Genomic DNA, 18,566 nt, shown 5'->3' on the forward strand with positions numbered 1-18,566 from the left:
TCGATCTCTGTTGATCCATCTACGAGTAATTAGGATAGGGCTTCTATCGATATCTTCTTCTTCTGAATCTTTGAGTAAATACTCATCGATCCAATTATCTATGAGTGTGTTATCTTGTCGTCTTCTTTTGCCATACAAAGCCTCATTAAACATATCATCAAAATTTCTAGCCATATGGAGAAATGTAATTTTTAGTTCTTTGTCGAGGTGAGAAACAAGAGTTGAAGTGGAGTTGTGGAGTCATTGATAGTTGATATTTATAAGTGTGTCTGCAATAAGTACCTTAACGGCTAGTTTTGTAACGCTAGTTTTGCGACGACTACTTTTGCAACGGCTAGTTTTGCAATGGCTAGTTTTCCGTAACGGCTACTTAACGGCTAGTTTTGCAACGGTCACTTTCATGATTAATAAGGCACAATAATATTGACTAATTTAAAAACTTATATCAGAAATAAATAAAACAAACTACATGACATACCAGTAATACGCAATAAATAAATAAGAACATACTACATAACTCTACGAATACAAGGAACCATTAAGTAAACCACTTGGCCATTATTTTCTCACATGCAATCTCATAAAGAGCTTGTCGTTTCTCACTCATTGTAGACGTGTCAGCATTAAGTATTTGCATATTCATTTCCCTTTCTTTTGCTTTTATCTCCATTTCTTTAATATACCTCTGAGTTTGTAATTCTTGTTCTTTCATTGCCGCTTGAATTTGTAACTCCTTCTCTTTGATTGCCATCATCTTTGCTCTATGTTCCTTCTCCTCTTCTCTTTCTTTTTCCCTTTCCATTAGATCCTTTTCTCTAACATTCTTAATATCTTCCATGAGAGATAATTTTTTGACAACCGATAATTTTCTTTCGCTAAAATCTTCAGACATCTGTGCTTTTTCCTTACCTCTTCGCTTGCTCTTCTTTGATCCTTGTGGGAGAACGGGAGAGTCCACACCGGGTTCGTCAGCCAACAGTGTTTCTGGGTTTGATGAGGATGAGTATGCTCCAGTTGCACTAATCTTGGTTCTCTTTGAGCCGCCACTCTGTGTAGGTAGTTGGTTTCTCCATTTTTGCTCCAACCGAAGCATGTTCCAATGCCTCTCAAAAGTGAACTTTTGACCATAATTTGTGGAATAAAGTTTATAAGCCAACTCCTTTATATCATCAGCGTTCGAACCACTCCTTATGTTTCGACTAGCTTGATCGTAGCAACCAGCAAATTGTGCAACAGCCTTGTTGATCTTATACCATCGTTTCTTACATGCAACTATCCCCTTTGTCATGTCGGTGTAAAATTCTACACAGTAGCTATGAATTCGACTCCAAAATGTTTCCCCCTTTTGATCGGTACCAACTACAGGGTCAGTTGAAACATTTAACCATCCACTGATCAGCATCTCATCCTCTTTCCAATGCCAGTGTTGAATACTATTTTGCCTTCGATCTTCAATATCATCATCATTAAGGTCAATAGCATCTAATCCACGAGGGTTGGCAAAATATGAATATTACGAATTTGGACTAGATTGTATAGGAGTCTAAGAGAATAGGTTAGAAGAGCTACCAATACCAGATAAGTTATGTCTTGATGCACTGAATTGAGTTGGAAACGGCAAAAAAATTGGAGTAATATTTCTGATAGAGGGGTTAAATATGGACGAAAATGAAAAATGGGGTGTTTGTGAATTTTGATTTTGCGGTTGGAATATAGGAAACTGATTATTATAAGGAGCTTGAAAATTGAAATTAGAAATATTTTGTGGATTTGGATTTTGAAATGAATTTGGTAGTGTGAAGTTTTGATTTGAAACTTGAGAGTTTGAGGTTTGAGATTGTTGGGTATTTGGAATTTGAGAAAAATTTTGTAAGTAATTGAAGAAAGAGTTGAGTTGGTTTGGATCCATTTTTTCGAATAAAAAATAATAGTAGCAGAACTTTAATTTCGTAAACTTGGAAGAAGATAAAGAAGAGTAGTAGATAGTGTGAGAATAGAAGTGAATCTAAGTGGTATATATAGAGTAACAAAATATTAATTTATTAACAATAACGGAAACATAGTAACGGCTATTTTAACAACAGCTAGTTTTGTAACGACTAAATTAATATAATAATATAAATATAAATAATATTTAATATTAATTATGATATAAATAATTAATATAAATTATTAATTAAATAAAAATTTAATTAGTTAATTTATTTAATTATTATAATTATTAATAAATTAATTATAATTTAATTACTTAATTAATTATTAGTTAATTAATTAATATAAATTATTAATTAAATAAAAATATTAATATTTAATTTAATTAGTCATGATAATTATTATTTAATTATAATATAATTATTTAATTAATTAATATAATTATTTAATTAATTAATATTTTATATATTTATTTATTTTTTATTTAATTGCCACTTGACAATTGTATATTAATTAATGGGAATTCCTATTCAGAGGACTCCCTCTTCTCTCTCTTTTTAAAAAAAGTGAAGGAACTCACTTTAGTTCTCTCCAAGAATCTAATTCCTTTTTTCTCTCACTAGGCTTCTCCATTGGAGATGCTCTAAAAATAGCGACTGGGATGAATACTTACAAACACACTTCAACGTTCAAATAAGAAAAAATATTAAATTATGGGAATAATATTCATAGTGAATAATCACGTATTTAATAAATATTAAGAATTTTGTATTTATAGAGTTAATTCACTATAAATAATTGTTGATATTTGCAGAACCGTTTGAGATTTGTTTTCCTGATTTCATATTAACCACTCTTGATCTTAAATTGACGGTGGAAACTCACCTGCAGTCGACTGTAGGTGAAGTTGTTTCTGGATCGTTGACACGTGTTACTGTATGGTTTAAAAAAAATTGATTTATTTTATACAAATGATTTATTTAAAAAAACCGGTTTGAATAGATCAAATAACTACTTTTAAAATAATTTAAATTCTTTCTACGTGTTATTCCTAAATTCCTAACAGATGAATTTGATATGTTCTTTTTCTTCATTTATATTGACCAATTTTTCTTTAAATTTATCTGAAACTTTTTTTTATTTAATTTTTGTCAAATATATGTATACAAATTGTTTGAAAAAGTAAAATTTAGTATTCTGAAAAGGAAACAAAATTCACGGTTTTTTTATAGGAATGGCATAAATGATATCATCTGTCCTTTTTTTTGTGTCTCTGTTTCTATTTTCTTGATGAGTTTTATTTTATTTCCCATAACTTACATTTTCAGTTGCTTTTAAATTAAGCTGTAAATATATTTTAAAGTAAGCTGTAAAAATATGTTCAATTGCAAATTTATCGTTAAATTAAATTTTATGGTAATCAATCAATTAACTTTTATTTTACTAATAAACTATTTTCATGCAAATTATTGTTGATTTTTCAATATTATTCTATAAATAAATTATTTTTTTAAGATAATAAGACTATAATTTACTTTGTCTAGAAATTATGATTTCACTGTCATGCACGCTTTTTGTGTTTTTACTTATCAACTAGAATATATTTTTTAATGAAATTAGAATTTATTTTCAATAAAACAAAAGTATCTAATCAAAATATTAATTTGGTCTCCTTAAATAATTGAACATAATATTATTAATTTTTGTCTACAACAAAAATTTTTAATAAATTTTTTCAAAATAAAATTGATTCAAAAATAGAGAAAAAAAAAGAACAACTAATGAAAATATTTATTTTGACATTGCCATCAAGAATAGGATAGCCATAGAAAAAATTCAACCAAATAAAAAGGACCTAACTCATACCATTAAACTACCATCATATCATCACAATACACTATAACATCACCAACTAAAGAGACATATAACAAATATGAAAGAGATCATGCTAAAATTTCAACAATGCTCATGCTATCAACTAGTTTACGTTATACCATAATTACATTTTTATCTTCCATCACATAAAATTACCATGAATTATCTTGGTATTTATGATCTGAACATCAAAATAGTGTGATGACATAAATATGTACATATTTATTAAATAATTTTCATCATTCACAGAGGAATGAATAAAAACATAAATTAAGAAATACATTTAAAATAATAAATTTGATTAAGAAATATAAATAAAAAGAACATACCTAATTGAAAGTTTCATATTAGTTCTGAAAAAGGGATTGAAAGAGAACGAATTTTACTTGCGAAATGAAGAAGAAGGGAATAAAAGTAACTGTTTGGTCCAATTCAAACCGATTTTTTTAAATAAATCATTTATATAAAATAAACCGATTTTTTTAAACCATATAGTAACACGTTCACCTGCAGTGAAATTTCTGCCTAAATTGATCCCTTAGGACAGAGAATTACGTCCCTTTGGTTCATCACGTGCTTATTTTATATCTGAGTTTTGAATTACAGACCGAATATAAAAAAAAAACAAATTTTATTTTATTTAACATTTATTAATTGTTATAATAATTAATTAATATTAAATAAAGTAAGTCCTAACCCTTTTTTTTTTCCTCCCAAGTTAGCATTGCCCAAAAGAAAAATATATGTATACTTGCAACCATCATCGGTCAGGAAAACATGATAAAAAGCAAGAATAAGTTTCAAAAACAATGACCGTATCATATATATGTAAGTGGGACACACGCATAGTTAATTAATTACACAAAAATAGACAATGTAAGGACAAAAATATATCGTCTTCTAGCAAATATAATAGTGTTATAAAATTGTCAATGAAATGAAAGAAGAGAAATCCTCCTCATGAGGCCGAGCTTAATAAGATCATTCTCCAATGGCGTCAAGTTCAAATCCAAGCACAGATTTAACCTCTTATTATGATGATCATTACCATCACCCTCATCATCTTTGGCGGTGGCAACCCTATGCTTTCTCATGTGTCCTCCAAGGGCTTGTCCAATTGAAAACTCAACCCCACAAATCGGGCATGGGTGCATCCTTGGCTTAGTGTTGGGTCCCCGTAAGTGGTGATCATGGCATGATAGGTCCAAAACCATGAGCTTGGGCTTCTTGTGGCTCGCTCTATGGCCTCCAAGTGCTTGAAAAGAAGTGAAGCTTCTTTTGCATGTCTTGCACTTAAAAGCACCATCTTCTATCATTAACTCTTTACCCTTCACTGAACTAATCTTATCGCTTTCTCCAACTTTGCTTAGTAGCGTCAAACAATTATCCACCTCTATCTGCTCTCTTACTCTCTTCATGTTTTTGCTTTTATCAGAATTTGTATGCAGAAGTACTATGATTGATATATATAAGGAAGAAGCTTGCTAGGTGCATGTAACTACTATGTAGTATACATACAACTTACAAGGCTTTGTAAACTACGCAGATAAAGTGACGGAATTGCCCTTGCATTTAATTTTCCTTTGTGACTAAGTAATGAACGGCGGTGGCAGTTGGTGTAAATATAAACCAAGTTGAGAGGTGAAAGGAAATTTCCCAGTGGCTATATCTGTATATATAAATGTATCGAGTTGAGTTTTCGTCACCGCGTATTGATTGCGGTGTTCATATGTTGACAAATTAAGAATGAAGCTGAAGTTACAAAGTAAAGTCATGTAACTTGATGCAATCCAAGTGGTCCCACATTATTCTTTTCTAGAACTTGACAAGAATTCTTAACGCTGAGTGTGCATATATATCTGACTCATTTCTTGTTCTACTCTTTTCATTTATGATTTATCCTTTTGTGCAAGTATTATATTATAAAAAAATCTAGAAATCAGTATTTTTATTAAAATTTAGTAAATATTTAATCAGTAAAAAATAAATAATTTTATATTATTAAATAAAATTTTATATTATTAAAAATAATAATAATAATTAATTAATAATTATAAATCATAAAATTTACTGAATCCTAACACTCTTTTTATACTATATTGAAGATGTATATTATTATCTTCACTTTTGTTGTATATTAAAAATAGAGTATGAGAATCATGCATGTTCTTTCTTGTTTGAAAACACAGGAAATCTAGATGTGCGGTCCAAGAGGGAGCTAGATTTTGTTTATTCCTGAATCCTAATCCTATGTGAAATTAATGAAAAAAATGTCTGAAAAGTAGATGAGTGATATGGCAGTGGGAGCGGATAGATAATTAACCAGCAAGTATATAATACATACATACTACATACGCTAGCTGTGTACATACGCTAGCTGTGTAATTACTAATTATAGAAGCTTCCTTGCAAGACTAAAGACTAGACAATAATGTATAAACACCAACATTATATGCATACATATTCTTCTACATTCCGATGTTATGTGCGTACACATCACATCACATACTTTTCTTACCAGGGAGGGTATCATGGTAATTAATGAAATAGTGGATGCAGTTAAAAAACGCGGTCTATCCACGGTGCGCGTATGTGTGTAAATTTATTTCTCATTTCCACATACAAGTCTTGCATCCAATCCAATGCATAAAAAGTAATAACAAATAATTCTATTATTATGCCTCACTGTACCAATCTAGAAACTAGAATGAATCGCACCTCTCGATCTTTCAGAGTTTCTGTGTCTTGCTTATAATGAATTTGTATTATTTCATGGTTTATATATTTCTACTGTTAATTTCTATTATCTTCACCTTTTGATTTTTCTAGAATAATCAAATCATTCACATTTAATGTATATATAGTTTAATAAAAGCTTATGATAAATCAGGATAATGCTCTTTTTATTTTTTATTTTTCAATTAGAAGAGACCAGTACCAGAAAATGAGAGAGAGGAAGAGAAAGAGTGTGGGTGTGAAACATAGAGAAGAGTAGATCTAGGGACCATGACAATGATCCTAGGGTTTGGAAGAGAGAAGAGTATAGGCGATTGGAACATGAGCCTACTCCATTTTTGTGAAACACCTTCTTGAAGACATATTGAAGCGCGAGTTATTCCATTTGTTCAATTGGACAGGGTGCATCAACGATATATATCTTTCACGGAAACAAGAGAGTGATAAGATATACCTTTTTGCTTTTATTCGATATACAACGAAAAGAGGGGCGTTAAAAGCTATAGCAGAAATGGATTGAATGAGACTGAGAGGTAAGGTCGTTTTTTGTTGGAGAGGCTAGATACAGAAGAACGTCGGAAACAATGAACAGACTTCGGGGACAAAGAGGAGATGATATGCAACACCACGCAAAGCCGAAGCCACGTAGAGAAGTCAGGCCGAATGATGGTTTGTCGGATGGACATGCTCTATGAACGGAGAAGGTCGATAAGGACCCGCATGGAAATCGTGGCAAAGGAAAATCTAGAATGGCTGCAGCGAAGTCTTGTAGAGGGCACGACGAAGCTTATTAATTTTGGATCTTTGAAGGAAGTGGTCGCAAAGAACTTGCCCAATGTCGTCCAGGTTCGGGAAATGGGATCGTACAAAGCTCTGTTGACCTTTGATAATGCTGTGCATGCCGAAGAAATGTACACCTTGAACATGAACCGCCTCCTACATTTTTTCCAAAGTGTACGGAGGTGGGAGGAGTCAGAACATAGTGAAACCCGTAGGGCGTGGCTTGAATATTTTGGGGTCCCGTTACACGCATGGTCTGTCGACACATTCAACACGATGGGAGGCCAGTGGGGAGAACTAGTTGGGTGTGCTAGAGAGATAGACTTGTGCAATTCCTTTACTGTAGGTCGTGTACAGATTGATACATGTATAATGGACGTCATTCAAGAATGGATTCATATAACAGCGATTCTGTGGCCTTTGATGTCTTCGTGAAAGAAGTTGGACATGAGGCATGTAACTCACAGTGCACCAGAATACCTGGTAATGAAGCAATTATAACCGATGGACAATGAAACCCTGGTAACCCAAGTACAAGTCTGGGAGTCCGTATATGGTAGAGGCCGTCGCATGGGATGGCTCAAGAAGAAGACGTGATAATGCAGGTAAGACGGGAGGAGGAAGAAGACAAGGATAGAATTGTAATTCCAGCTATAAGTTTAAATGAATGGGTTAGTGACAATAATTATCACAAATTCTTGAATTTCGAAACGTATCAATCAATTAGGGGTGAAAATCAAGGCGGGGCTAATTTGGGGGGAGGGACGGTTATGAGTGAGGAGGAGAAGTATGAGATGACAATTTATGCTACTATTGATGGGCTAGAAAGGAGACCCAATAAAGGAAAACAAAAAGCTCAGTGCCAAAGCTTGGATTGGGCCTGATGCAACAGAAATATGGAGAAGGGGAATCAATTTATGCTGAGCCCAACATCAAGCAAAGACCGTAGCAAATCTTCTGGGCCGGTGCTGGGGAATCCGGGTCGGGCGCTATGCTCTTCACCCATCAGAACGGATGAGCAGGAGGGATGCCAACACAACAACGAAGGCCTTGAGGATGACGGTGACTCCCTTGTTGGGGTTGGCAAGGGGGGACGTCGGTGGTCACTGGCCGAACGAAGCATCCTGGGCTGTGGTGGGGTTGCACGCACAAGGACTGACAACCGTGAGCACAGTGAGACAGCTAGAGAAGGTTGTGACTTGGCTATTGACGACGGGACTGTGGGACTGGTACCAATAACACATTGGGGGGGATATAGGTGAGATGGAACCACTTCGGAGGGGGACGACTGGCCTGGCGCCTTGAACGACGCAGCTGTGGGTGGAGAAGAGAAGAGGGCGAATCGTTGGGTTCACGTGGGGAACGTAGGGCCAGAATTTGGTGAAGCACCCAGTGACTATCCTGATCTGAACGTAGGTGGAGGTCCAGTCATTGATCAATATAGTATCCGAAGAAACTCTAGCCATGATGAGGGACGCGGTGAAGGGAATGAGATTGGATATGAGGAAGGTAAGAATGTTGTGGACGAGGACAGTGACACGCAAGGTTTGAAGCTAGTTGAGCAAATGCTTGAGAACCGAAGAACCTGGGAGTTGGCAAAGGAGTCTGGTGCAACACTGGTCAATGGGGAAGATGACATCATGGCAATACTCTAGTCTTAGAACGAAGAAATAGAATGCAAAAGAAAATTGGCGAAACAGAAGGAAAAACTGAGACGGTGCAGACCCAAATATAAAAACAGGTGTGTCAAAAGAATTTTAAATGATTTTTAGCTTTTGGAATGTTAGGGAATTACAGGGTAATGGAAAGATAAGAATTGTGAAGGAATTAAAGAAAAAACATATATTAGATATGTTGGGTTTGATTGAGACTAAAAAGGAGATAGTGACTAGATTTGATGTTTCAAGAATTTAGGGACAAGATGGTGCGGGGTGGGATTTTGTAGACTCTGATGGTGCAGCAGGTGGACTCTTGTTAATATGGGATGAATTAGTGTTTAAAATGATATAAGGGGGAGAGGTGGTTGTGTGTTGAAGGGGTCCTAGTGAAGAGTAAATTCAATTGTGCTTTTTTCTTGGTCTATGGTGCACATAATAGGGATGGGAAGATTCAGGTATGGGAGGAGTAGAGTTACATGACTGGGTTATGTCAGGTTCCTAGCTGCTACATGGGAGACTTTAATGAAATAATGCATGTGGACGAAAGGCAAGGTACTGATGTTCTACCTAGGTCGGCGGAAGATTTCAAGAGTTGGATACAAGATATGCATCTAGTCGATTTGCCACTCATAGATTGCAAGTAGGGGTGTTCGCGGTGCGGTTTAATTCGGTTTTATAAGAAAAAATCATCCGATCCAATTTTATATTAATAGTGCGGTTCGGTTTGGTTCGATTTTTTTATTAGAATCATCCGAACCAAACCAAACCAATTAAATTCGGTTTAGTTTGGTTCGGTTTGTTATATTTTCAATTAATTAAAAAAATTATATCTCCTGAACTTCTAATGGTATCTACTATCTAGTGTACTAAAAAATCCTAAGCTGTTTTCAACAAATAATATTCATCAAAAAATAATTACCAACACATAATTAACAAAGTAAAAAGTTCAATTTGATAAAGGTCATAAAAAATCACGCAATACAATAATTAACAACAGTTTTTGAGACAAAATTCAACAAAGTAACAAGGAAAAACAACTCTAAATCTTCAAGGTTCAACAAAAGAAAGGAAAATTAGTTTTCTTTTAAATTTTCCAGCAAGACAACCACTTGTTCTAGCCATCCACTTGAAGGTCTTGACAACACAGCAACTTGCCTTAGATCAAAATATATGAAAGTCACTTAAAATTTGTTAATCAAGTTGTAGCCAAATGAAAAGAAGATAGATCTAAAACACAATATTTTGGCACACATCTACAAAGAAAACTCGACAATAAATTAAAAGTAACAAGAGCGATGGTAACTTCATGTTCAAATTGATCGCCTCCACCCCTCCTTCTATTATCAAATAATAAATGACCATTATCCACTCTTACCATCCATTCTAACCAGTAAGATACTAAAACAGAGAGACCATGTGTATTTGAAAAAGAGAGGAAAAAAAGTTTTTTCTCTTTCAATTCACTTTTAGAATTAACAAAATGTTTAAAATTAGGGGGTTAATTGATTGGGTCAGAAAGAACGTACACATATTATAACATATACAAAACAATTTTAAATATACGAAATTTAAAAATAAGGATTGATGTAATTATTGAGTTGTTCATAAAACTAAAACCTTTGTGAACCAGAAGCAACAAACAAACACCACACAAAATTAAATTCATAAAAGAAAATGACAAAAAAAAGGCCAGAAACACAACAAGTTATCAACCAGCAGCAATCCAGCAATACCATAAACCAGCAGCAATCCAACAATACTAATTACCAAGTTATCAACATTCAACAATAAATCAATAACCAGCATCAGGCAATAAACTGAAAAATAAATCTATAACCAGCAATCCAGCAATACCAAATTATCAACAATAAACTGAACAATACACTGGTCCAATACACTGAACAATAATTCAATAACTAGCAAATTAAACAGCAATAAACAGCAACTATATTGACTTAGAATGGTTCAAATTAAACAACAATAAACAGCAACCATAAACAGCAATAAACAGCAATAAACTGCAACCACCAGTAAACAACAAATGGTTCATATTGACTCGGACTCCATATTGACAGTAAACAACCACCAATAAACAACTAGTAAACAGCAATAAACAGCAAATTACCCGAATCGGTGGCTCGGGCTCCATATTGACTTGGGAGGAAGGCTGATTGGGAGACTCGGAGGTGCTGGGAGTGGGTTGAACTGATGATCGTGGTGCTGAGTGGGAGAACCCAGAAACCTGCTGGCGTTGGGTGGTGGCGTCTCAACGACAACAGCGTGGTACTGTGCTGCCTTGTTGAGTCAGTGGGCGACGGCGTCGTGCTGTGCTCTCTCTTCTGGGTCAGTGTTGTGCTGCCTTCTAGGTCAGTGGGTGGCGTCTCCGCGAAGAGGAAGGCTTCGGCGTCGGGATTCGGAGGAGCAAGAGCGACTGAGTAGTAAGAGATTGGGGAGATTTGGGTGCGCAGGTTAGGGATTGGGGATTTGGAGAAGAGAGAGCAAGAGCGACTGAGTAGTAGAGACTAGAGAGTGCAGGTTAGGGATTGGGGATTTGGGGGTTAGGGTCAGGGACGGCTGGGGGGGACGCTCTCACACTCGCGCAGCATGCAGCAGCTTCATTCGTTTGGGGGGTGGGGTTAGTCATTTTTAGGGTTTTTTCGAACCGGTTCGGTTAGAATTTTTATAATCAAAACCGAACCGCACAAAAAACAACAAAATAAAATTTTTTCAGTTTTTTTGGTTTTCGGTTAATTCGGTTCTCGATTATTTCGGTTCGGTTAATCGATTTAATTCGGTCTGGATTGGTTTTGAACACCCCTAATTGCAAGTTCACATGGTTTCAGGGACGGTCTTGCAGTCGTATAGATAAAGTTCTGGTTAGTTTGGAGTGGTTAGAGGAGTTTTCTGAGACCCGGATACGCGGTGGCCCAAGGTGTTTGTCAGACCACTATCCTGTAATTCTAGAAGTCATGAAGCAGAGGGCAGGTCCAAGTCCGTTCCGAAGTTTAAATTCTTGGTTTACACATGAAGGCTTTCTTAGGATGGTTAAGGAGGAGTGGAGAGGTTTGAGGGAGATACAGTTCACAGACAAGTTGAAGGTTTTGACAATTCCGTTAGAAAAATGGCACAAGGTTCATTTTGGGGATATGGACAAGAAGATTACGAAGTTTGAGGAAGAAATCAAGAAGGTTGATGATTTGGTAAGCAATGGGATGTACGATGGAACGATGGAGGCTAGGAGGAGGGCGCTGGTTACCTGCTGTGAGAGGTGGTATGTCAGAAAAGAAGTTCATTGGAAACAGATGTCTCGGTCTCGGCAAGCAAAGGAGATGGACAAAAATACACGATACTTCGATAACATAGCTTCAGCAAGAATGAGGAATAATAGGATTGATATGCTGCTAATTAACAGAAGACTAGTCAGAAATCAAGCTAGACTAAAAATTGCTATTAGAGAGTTCTACAGAGATTTATATCACCAAGAGAGGTCTCCAATGGTGGGTTTAGAGACGGTCTGGTGAGTAGGATAGAGCAGGAAGGCTCTTTAAATTTGGAGGCGCTGCCAACAGTTGAGGAAATCAGAGAGGTTGTGTGGGACTGTGAGTCTTCTAAGGCACCAGGTAGTGACGGGTACAACATGAATTTTATTAAAATGTGTTGGGGTGAGATTGGGTCTGAATTCATGGCTGCAGTGATAGGGTTCTTTCAGACATCAAGGTTGCCGGCAGACTCTAACATCACTTGGGTGGCATTGGCACCTAAGTTCATTGGGGCAAGGGAGATTAAAGATTTGCGACCTATCAGCATGGTTGGGTGCGTGTACAAGGTTATCTCCAAGGTCTTAGTTAGGATAATGAGATCAGTGATGCTAGCGTTAGTAGGGGAAACTCAGAGTGCATTTGTAAAAGGAAGAAAAATTCATGATGGAGCACTTATCGCTTGTGAAACTGTAAACTGGATCAAACTGAGAAAGAAGGAGGCAGCAATAATCAAGCTTGACTTCCAAAAAGCATATGATAGAGTCAAGTGGAGCTTTGTGGACATTGTATTGCAAAAGATGGGATTTGGCAATAGATAGAGATCGTAGGTTATGGATTGTGTGATCACAACATCTATGTCGGTTCTGATAAATGAGTCGCCATCCAAGCCGTTCAAAATGAAAAGAGGTCTGAGACAAGGTGACCCGCTTTCTCCTTTCTTATTCGTACTGTTTGTGGATGTACTACATCGAATGGTGGGAGAGGCAGTCAGGAATGGTTGTATATCACCATTGTTGATTGGGAGAGATAGTATAGTGCTATCACATCTTCATTTTGCTGATGACACAATTCTGTTCTGCCCGTCAGAGGAGGAAACTATTAGGAATTACAAGCGACTATTGAGATGCTTTGAGTTGATGTCAGGCTCAGTATTAATTTTGACAAGTCGAGCTTGATTCTGATAAATTGCGACGATCAGTGGATCTAGAGTATGTTCCAATTGTTGGGTTGTAAGGTTGATTCGCTTCCAGTCAAATACCTGGGTATTCCCTTAGGTGCAAATCCGAGATTGGTGAAGACATGGAAGCCTATAATAGACAAAGTGGAGGAGAAGCTCAGTTTGTGGAAAGCCAAAGTACTAAATAAAGCTGGAAAGTTAGTGCTGATTAAATCCGTTCTAAATAGTCTGTCAGTGTACTATTTGAGTTTGTTCAAGATGCCGAGAGTTGTTGCTAAGAAATTGATTTCACTACAAAGAAGGTTCTTGTGGAGCAAGGAGGATGGTAGCAATGGCATGGCATTAGTAAGATGGGAAGTAGTATATGCCCCTAAAAAACTAGGCGGTTTAGGAGTTGGTGATTCTATGGTTCGTAACACAGCTATGTTGTTTAAGTGGTGGTTGCAGTTCACAAAGGAAGATTGTCCGTTGTGGAAGAAGGTGGTTTGTTCTTATTATAATCTGAATCCTAATGAGCTACTGTCAACTCAAGCTCTACCTTCTAGAGGAGGTCCGTGGAAGGATATCTGACAGTTACAAATAACGAATAACCGTATCAGGGAGAAGATGGTTACAGGCTTATCCATGGAGATTAGTGATGGGCGTCGTACTCGGTTCTGGGAGGATATATGGTTGCTTGGTGGGTCTCTAAAAGATTGGTTCTCCAGGCTTTTCTCTATTTCAAACCAATGTGGATCTGTTATAGGGGATTGTGAGTTCTGGGACGGGTTAGAGTGGATTTAGAACTTCCAATAGAGGAGAGAGCTCTTTCAATGGGAGTTGGGACTACTGGGTTAATTACATGAGGCGTTGAGACCTATGAAACTAGTAATTAACAGAGAGGATAGGGTGGTGTGGAAATAGGATAAACTAGGAGTTTATTCAACTAACTCATTTATTCAGGTTTTGCAGGAGGCGATACGCCAGAGGAGGTTACAAGTTACAGCTACACAAAGACCATTTGAAAGGGGTTAGTCCCATCAAGAGTAGAGCTGTTTGCTTGGTTTGTCCTGATAGGTAGGGTGAATACAAAGAAACGGTTAAGCCGGCTTGGGATCATTAACCAGCTAGATAACGCCTGCGTTTTATGTAATAGAGATGTGGAACATGTGCAACACTTGTTTCTATGCTATGAGTTTACTTGACAGGTGTGAAGTGCTTGGATATCAATGTTTGGCCAACAATGGTCTATTTCAGGTACAATGAAAGAACATTTTCTGTATTGGACAGAGGAGTCGAGGAGTAAAGAGGATAGAGAGCAACGATTGAGATGCTTTTATACGATCGTTTGGAATATCTGATTAGAAAGAAATAGAAGGATATTTCAGAATAAAAACAAAGATTTTGAAGAAATTATTCACATAACTGTCATGAACCATAACGAGTGGAGAAGTGTCGACCTTTCTAACTGTTAATAGCTATGCTGGAGATGACAAAATGATTTTTTTTAATGGCTATTGTGTTACTTTTAAGTTGTTATTTTATTTCTTATTTGATTATTCTACCGTATTATGTTGAGCTCTTTGTTTTAAAAAAAAAAAAATTAGAAGAGACCAGTGATGCTGTGAAGGGTAGTAATGAAAAAATATGGAATGGCGTGTAGTTTGGTCATTGGCGTAACGAATGAGTTGGACACGCCGCAAGTTGACAGCAAGGATGATGAAGGGGGATTATTTCTCTTGTTAATGTTTTTTTTAGTTGGGCTAATCGCTTTTTGGACTGGAGTTGGGCTGATTAATTTGGGTCGTAGAAAAAGATGAGATTGGGCCCATTTGGTGTGAGGCAGCTAAGAAGAGAAGAGCACGAAATGCGTGAGTGAGAGAGTTACCGCCACGGCAGAGCACAACAGCATGGCGATGGCGACCCGTAAGTCCTTGCGGAAAAGGCGGAACGTACTCGCAGAAGAAGAAGAAGATGATGAAGAGAAGAGGGAAATGGAAATGCAGATAGTGTGCTTCTCACCACGGCAATATCAACATCCATTCACTCTTCCTCAAGGTTGGATTATCGAGCGAAAGCCCCGTCTCGCTAACCCTACAATAGTTGACAAGGTACCTTCCCTTCTTCTCTTCTTCTTCTTCTTCCATTCATATCCCTTTCTCAGATTTGATTTGATTTCTTCTTGATCAGTATTACCATGAGCCTGGCACCGGAAAGAAATTCCGTTCCCTCGTCGCTGTCCAGAGATACCTACTCGAACCACAAACAACCGAATTTCACGCCATCTCTCATCATCAAAACACGGTTACTCCTTCTCCTTCTTCTCTATTCTTCAATTACATTTCTGCCATTTCAAATTCTCATGTTTCGAAAACTTGTTTATGCAGTCTGGGACTGGCACTGAAAAGCAACGGTTCCGTTCCTTGAGAAACGTAGAAAGATGTTTATCAGGTCAAACTGCATCTGCATGTACAGATACGCTCAAGGGGCCACCAACACCAACTAAACTTGCTCATGTAACTTCCTCACTTATTATTATGCACATGCAGTGCCATCAAAAATTCAGTACCTAACAATCTATGCTTTCTTTTCAGTCACTGATGAAATCCGCCACTGCAAATCAAAGTGATTGTGGTTTCACTACTTACCGCAGGGTTATGCAACATAAAGCCACTCCAGAACCATTGAGATGTTCTTTTCCATCTACGGTGAGTTTCAAAACCGAATGAGAAATGGCTACTGATTCACTGCTCTAACTGAATTTCATTTTTGTTTTTTTTTTCTACCAAGCATGCTGACAAATCTGATTCTCGAAACAAATTTGGTTCGGGGAAGGACAACAGATCTTATATTCATAACTTACCACCACCACCAGAGAAAGTAACCTGGGTTCTTTCTGGTCCTGGCGGCTTCTGGAGCCCTTCAGTGAATGATTCTGTTGTGGCTGAATCTGAGAAGCTGAAATGGTCGGAAGCATTTGTATTATCAATCCATAATAAGAGATAGTATCTATTAATGGACTTAATGACAATGGTAAGGTTGGATATTATCAGCTTCTACTTATGAGTTTACTTTTCATGAACTTACATTGTAAAATGCAGTTACATTCTCAGTGTAAAAGAGTTTTATATTGACTGTGCATAGAAACTAAATTCTTTCGGTTAAGTCCAAGCATTCTTTCAAAGGAACTGAGAGTGATTTGTTTCTTCCATTCAGCATTGCAGGATTTATTTGGGAGAGTGCGAGGGTAAATGAAGCAGAGTTAGGGGACACGAAGCACTACAAGGACATATTGGTGAGCCTATGCTGCAGAGGATGTTACTCTATTTCACTGATTATAGAGATTTAAAGATGTATTTTCTGTCTACATGACTCTATTTCACTTGGATAAGGATCGGAGTGGTGAAACTTGATAAACAATAGATCTGCTTAAGGATTAGGGACTGTGTTGATGGAGCTATTTAAGTTCGTTGCTAATTATAACTTTTGCTGATATAGCAACCTGTGTTGTATATGAACGTGTCTTCTATTTTTCTTGGTGTTACTATGATTATTCTAACAAACTAAACGTTAAGAATATGGAAACTAATGTGATGTCTATATTTTTTGAAATTTGATAAGCTTGAATGGTGAAGATAATTTAACATAATTCAATGGTGAACAAGAATTATTAACTCTTGTAGTTTGTGGATTTCTACTCATAGTCTGAGGATAACCATCTTCAGATGATAGCTTCAACTTCTTTCTGTTCAATCTCTCACCTTCATCGCAGCGTTTGTAATATGATTCCTCAAACTCTAACCAATCTTGTATTATAGCTGCCAGCCAGTGGATATCTCCATAAACCTCATGTCAGCGTCCACTATTGCCTGCAAATTAAAACCATGCTATGTTTATTGTTCTGATGAAGCCACCTGAGTGTTTCTCCTAAGCGCAGATAAAAACGGGATAATGTGAGTTGCATCGATTGCACAGCAGCAATTAGGGAGGCCTTGCATTCTCCCAAACTTTTGGATTTTATTGTGTACATCTCGGCTTCGGATGAGGACCAAGGGGAAGGCGGCAACTCGCCCTTTTCTCCATTGACTCCAAACATTGCCAAGTGATTTGCTTAAAAGTTGACTAGTTTACCCCAAGCATCTCGGCGATTGTGAGTGCCATACCTGCTAGATGATAGTGTCATTGGCATCATACTGTGTTATTCACAAATCGTGCAGCGGTTGTCAATTAATCATCCTTAACAAGTTTGCATATGCAGTCCAAACTCCTTGGAGGAGATCGTTGACCTGCCAAGCAACATGGCAAATATAAGTAGTAAACTTTATGTTAATAAACAATAAATAATGCAGACCTATATAGTGTAATATATAAAAAAAAACTGATTATTTGTTTTTTGGTGATGCATTCTTCTCTTCCAATGTGGGATATGCAACTTGCTACCAATTAATTTAGCCTTCAACTTTTTTATAATATTATTCATTACCGGCCACTGTATCTGTACCTGTAGAAAAAAAAAACCTTACTTAGCTTTGTCCTTATACTATTAATATATAATCCAAGTAGTACTTAATATATATTAGGGTAAAGTATACTTTTAGTCTTTGAAATTTGACAAAAGTTTTAAAAATATCCACAAGTTTTATTTTGTTTTAATTTTGTTCCAAAAGTTTTCGATTTGCATTAAATATATCCCTGACGGTTAATTTTTCAAAAAATTTAAAACCGATTTAACAACAATTCCATAAAAACACCCTTTAACACAAGCAAATTAAGCATAATTTTCATACATTATTGTTAGATTGGTTTTAATTTTTTTGAAAATTTAGCCGTCGAGAATATATTTGATGCAAATTGAAAACTTTTGAGACAAAATTAAAACAAAATAAAATTTAGAGATATTTTTTAAATTTTTACCGAATTTCAAGAACAAAAAATATACTTTACTTTAGATATTAATAGTATAAGGACAAAGCTTAGTACTTAACATAAGAACAAAAAAAAAAGTAGTACTTAATATGCTTAAATTTAGTACTGAAACAAGTGTAATTACCCGTGCCATGTACGTGATAAGATTGAAATTATAATTTTAAATTATTTTTTAAAATTAATTTAAATTATAATAATTTGATTAATAAAAAATTAATATGTTATGCATTGTTTTTTTTTAAA

General features: G+C 36.1%; 2 protein-coding genes across 3 annotated transcripts; both read left to right on the plus strand.

Annotated features, from left to right (window-relative positions):
• The first annotated feature begins 11,189 nt into the window (after positions 1 to 11,189).
• LOC112705166 (uncharacterized) lies at positions 11,190 to 12,502 on the plus strand. The gene is made up of 2 exons (XM_025756018.1): positions 11,190 to 11,419; positions 11,839 to 12,502. The coding sequence occupies exons 1-2, from the start codon at positions 11,190 to 11,192 to the stop codon at positions 12,500 to 12,502; spliced, it is 894 nt and encodes a 297-aa protein (XP_025611803.1).
• A 2,724-nt stretch (positions 12,503 to 15,226) lies between these two features.
• On the plus strand, positions 15,227 to 16,928 carry LOC112706722 (methyl-CpG-binding domain-containing protein 7). Of its 2 annotated transcripts, none has more exons than XM_025758159.3 (6): positions 15,227 to 15,508; positions 15,588 to 15,701; positions 15,785 to 15,913; positions 15,992 to 16,105; positions 16,188 to 16,430; positions 16,614 to 16,928. In XM_025758159.3, the coding sequence occupies exons 1-5, from the start codon at positions 15,308 to 15,310 to the stop codon at positions 16,401 to 16,403; spliced, it is 774 nt and encodes a 257-aa protein (XP_025613944.1). In that variant the 5' UTR covers positions 15,227 to 15,307; the 3' UTR covers positions 16,404 to 16,430; positions 16,614 to 16,928. The 2 variants fall into 2 exon arrangements, with proteins under 2 accessions (XP_025613944.1, XP_025613945.1); XM_025758160.3 differs by having other exon boundaries at positions 16,622 to 16,928.
• Positions 16,929 to 18,566: the final 1,638 nt, after the last annotated feature.

Source organism: Arachis hypogaea, chromosome 8 (assembly GCF_003086295.3).
Source record: "Arachis hypogaea cultivar Tifrunner chromosome 8, arahy.Tifrunner.gnm2.J5K5, whole genome shotgun sequence".
Taxonomy (NCBI): Eukaryota; Viridiplantae; Streptophyta; class Magnoliopsida; order Fabales; family Fabaceae; genus Arachis; species Arachis hypogaea.

Excerpts from the sequence above, each read along its gene's own strand:
- LOC112705166 (XM_025756018.1), top strand. The coding sequence starts at position 11,190 with ATGATCGTGGTGCTGAGTGGGAGAACCCAGAAACCTGCTGGCGTTGGG. Across the intron at positions 11,420-11,838 it reads GGAGCAAGAGCGACTGAGTA|TCGTATAGATAAAGTTCTGG; the intron begins GTAAGAGATTGG and ends ACGGTCTTGCAG.
- LOC112706722 (XM_025758159.3), top strand. The coding sequence starts at position 15,308 with ATGGCGATGGCGACCCGTAAGTCCTTGCGGAAAAGGCGGAACGTACTC. Across the intron at positions 15,702-15,784 it reads TCTCTCATCATCAAAACACG|TCTGGGACTGGCACTGAAAA; the intron begins GTTACTCCTTCT and ends TTGTTTATGCAG. Across the intron at positions 15,914-15,991 it reads CACCAACTAAACTTGCTCAT|TCACTGATGAAATCCGCCAC; the intron begins GTAACTTCCTCA and ends CTTTCTTTTCAG.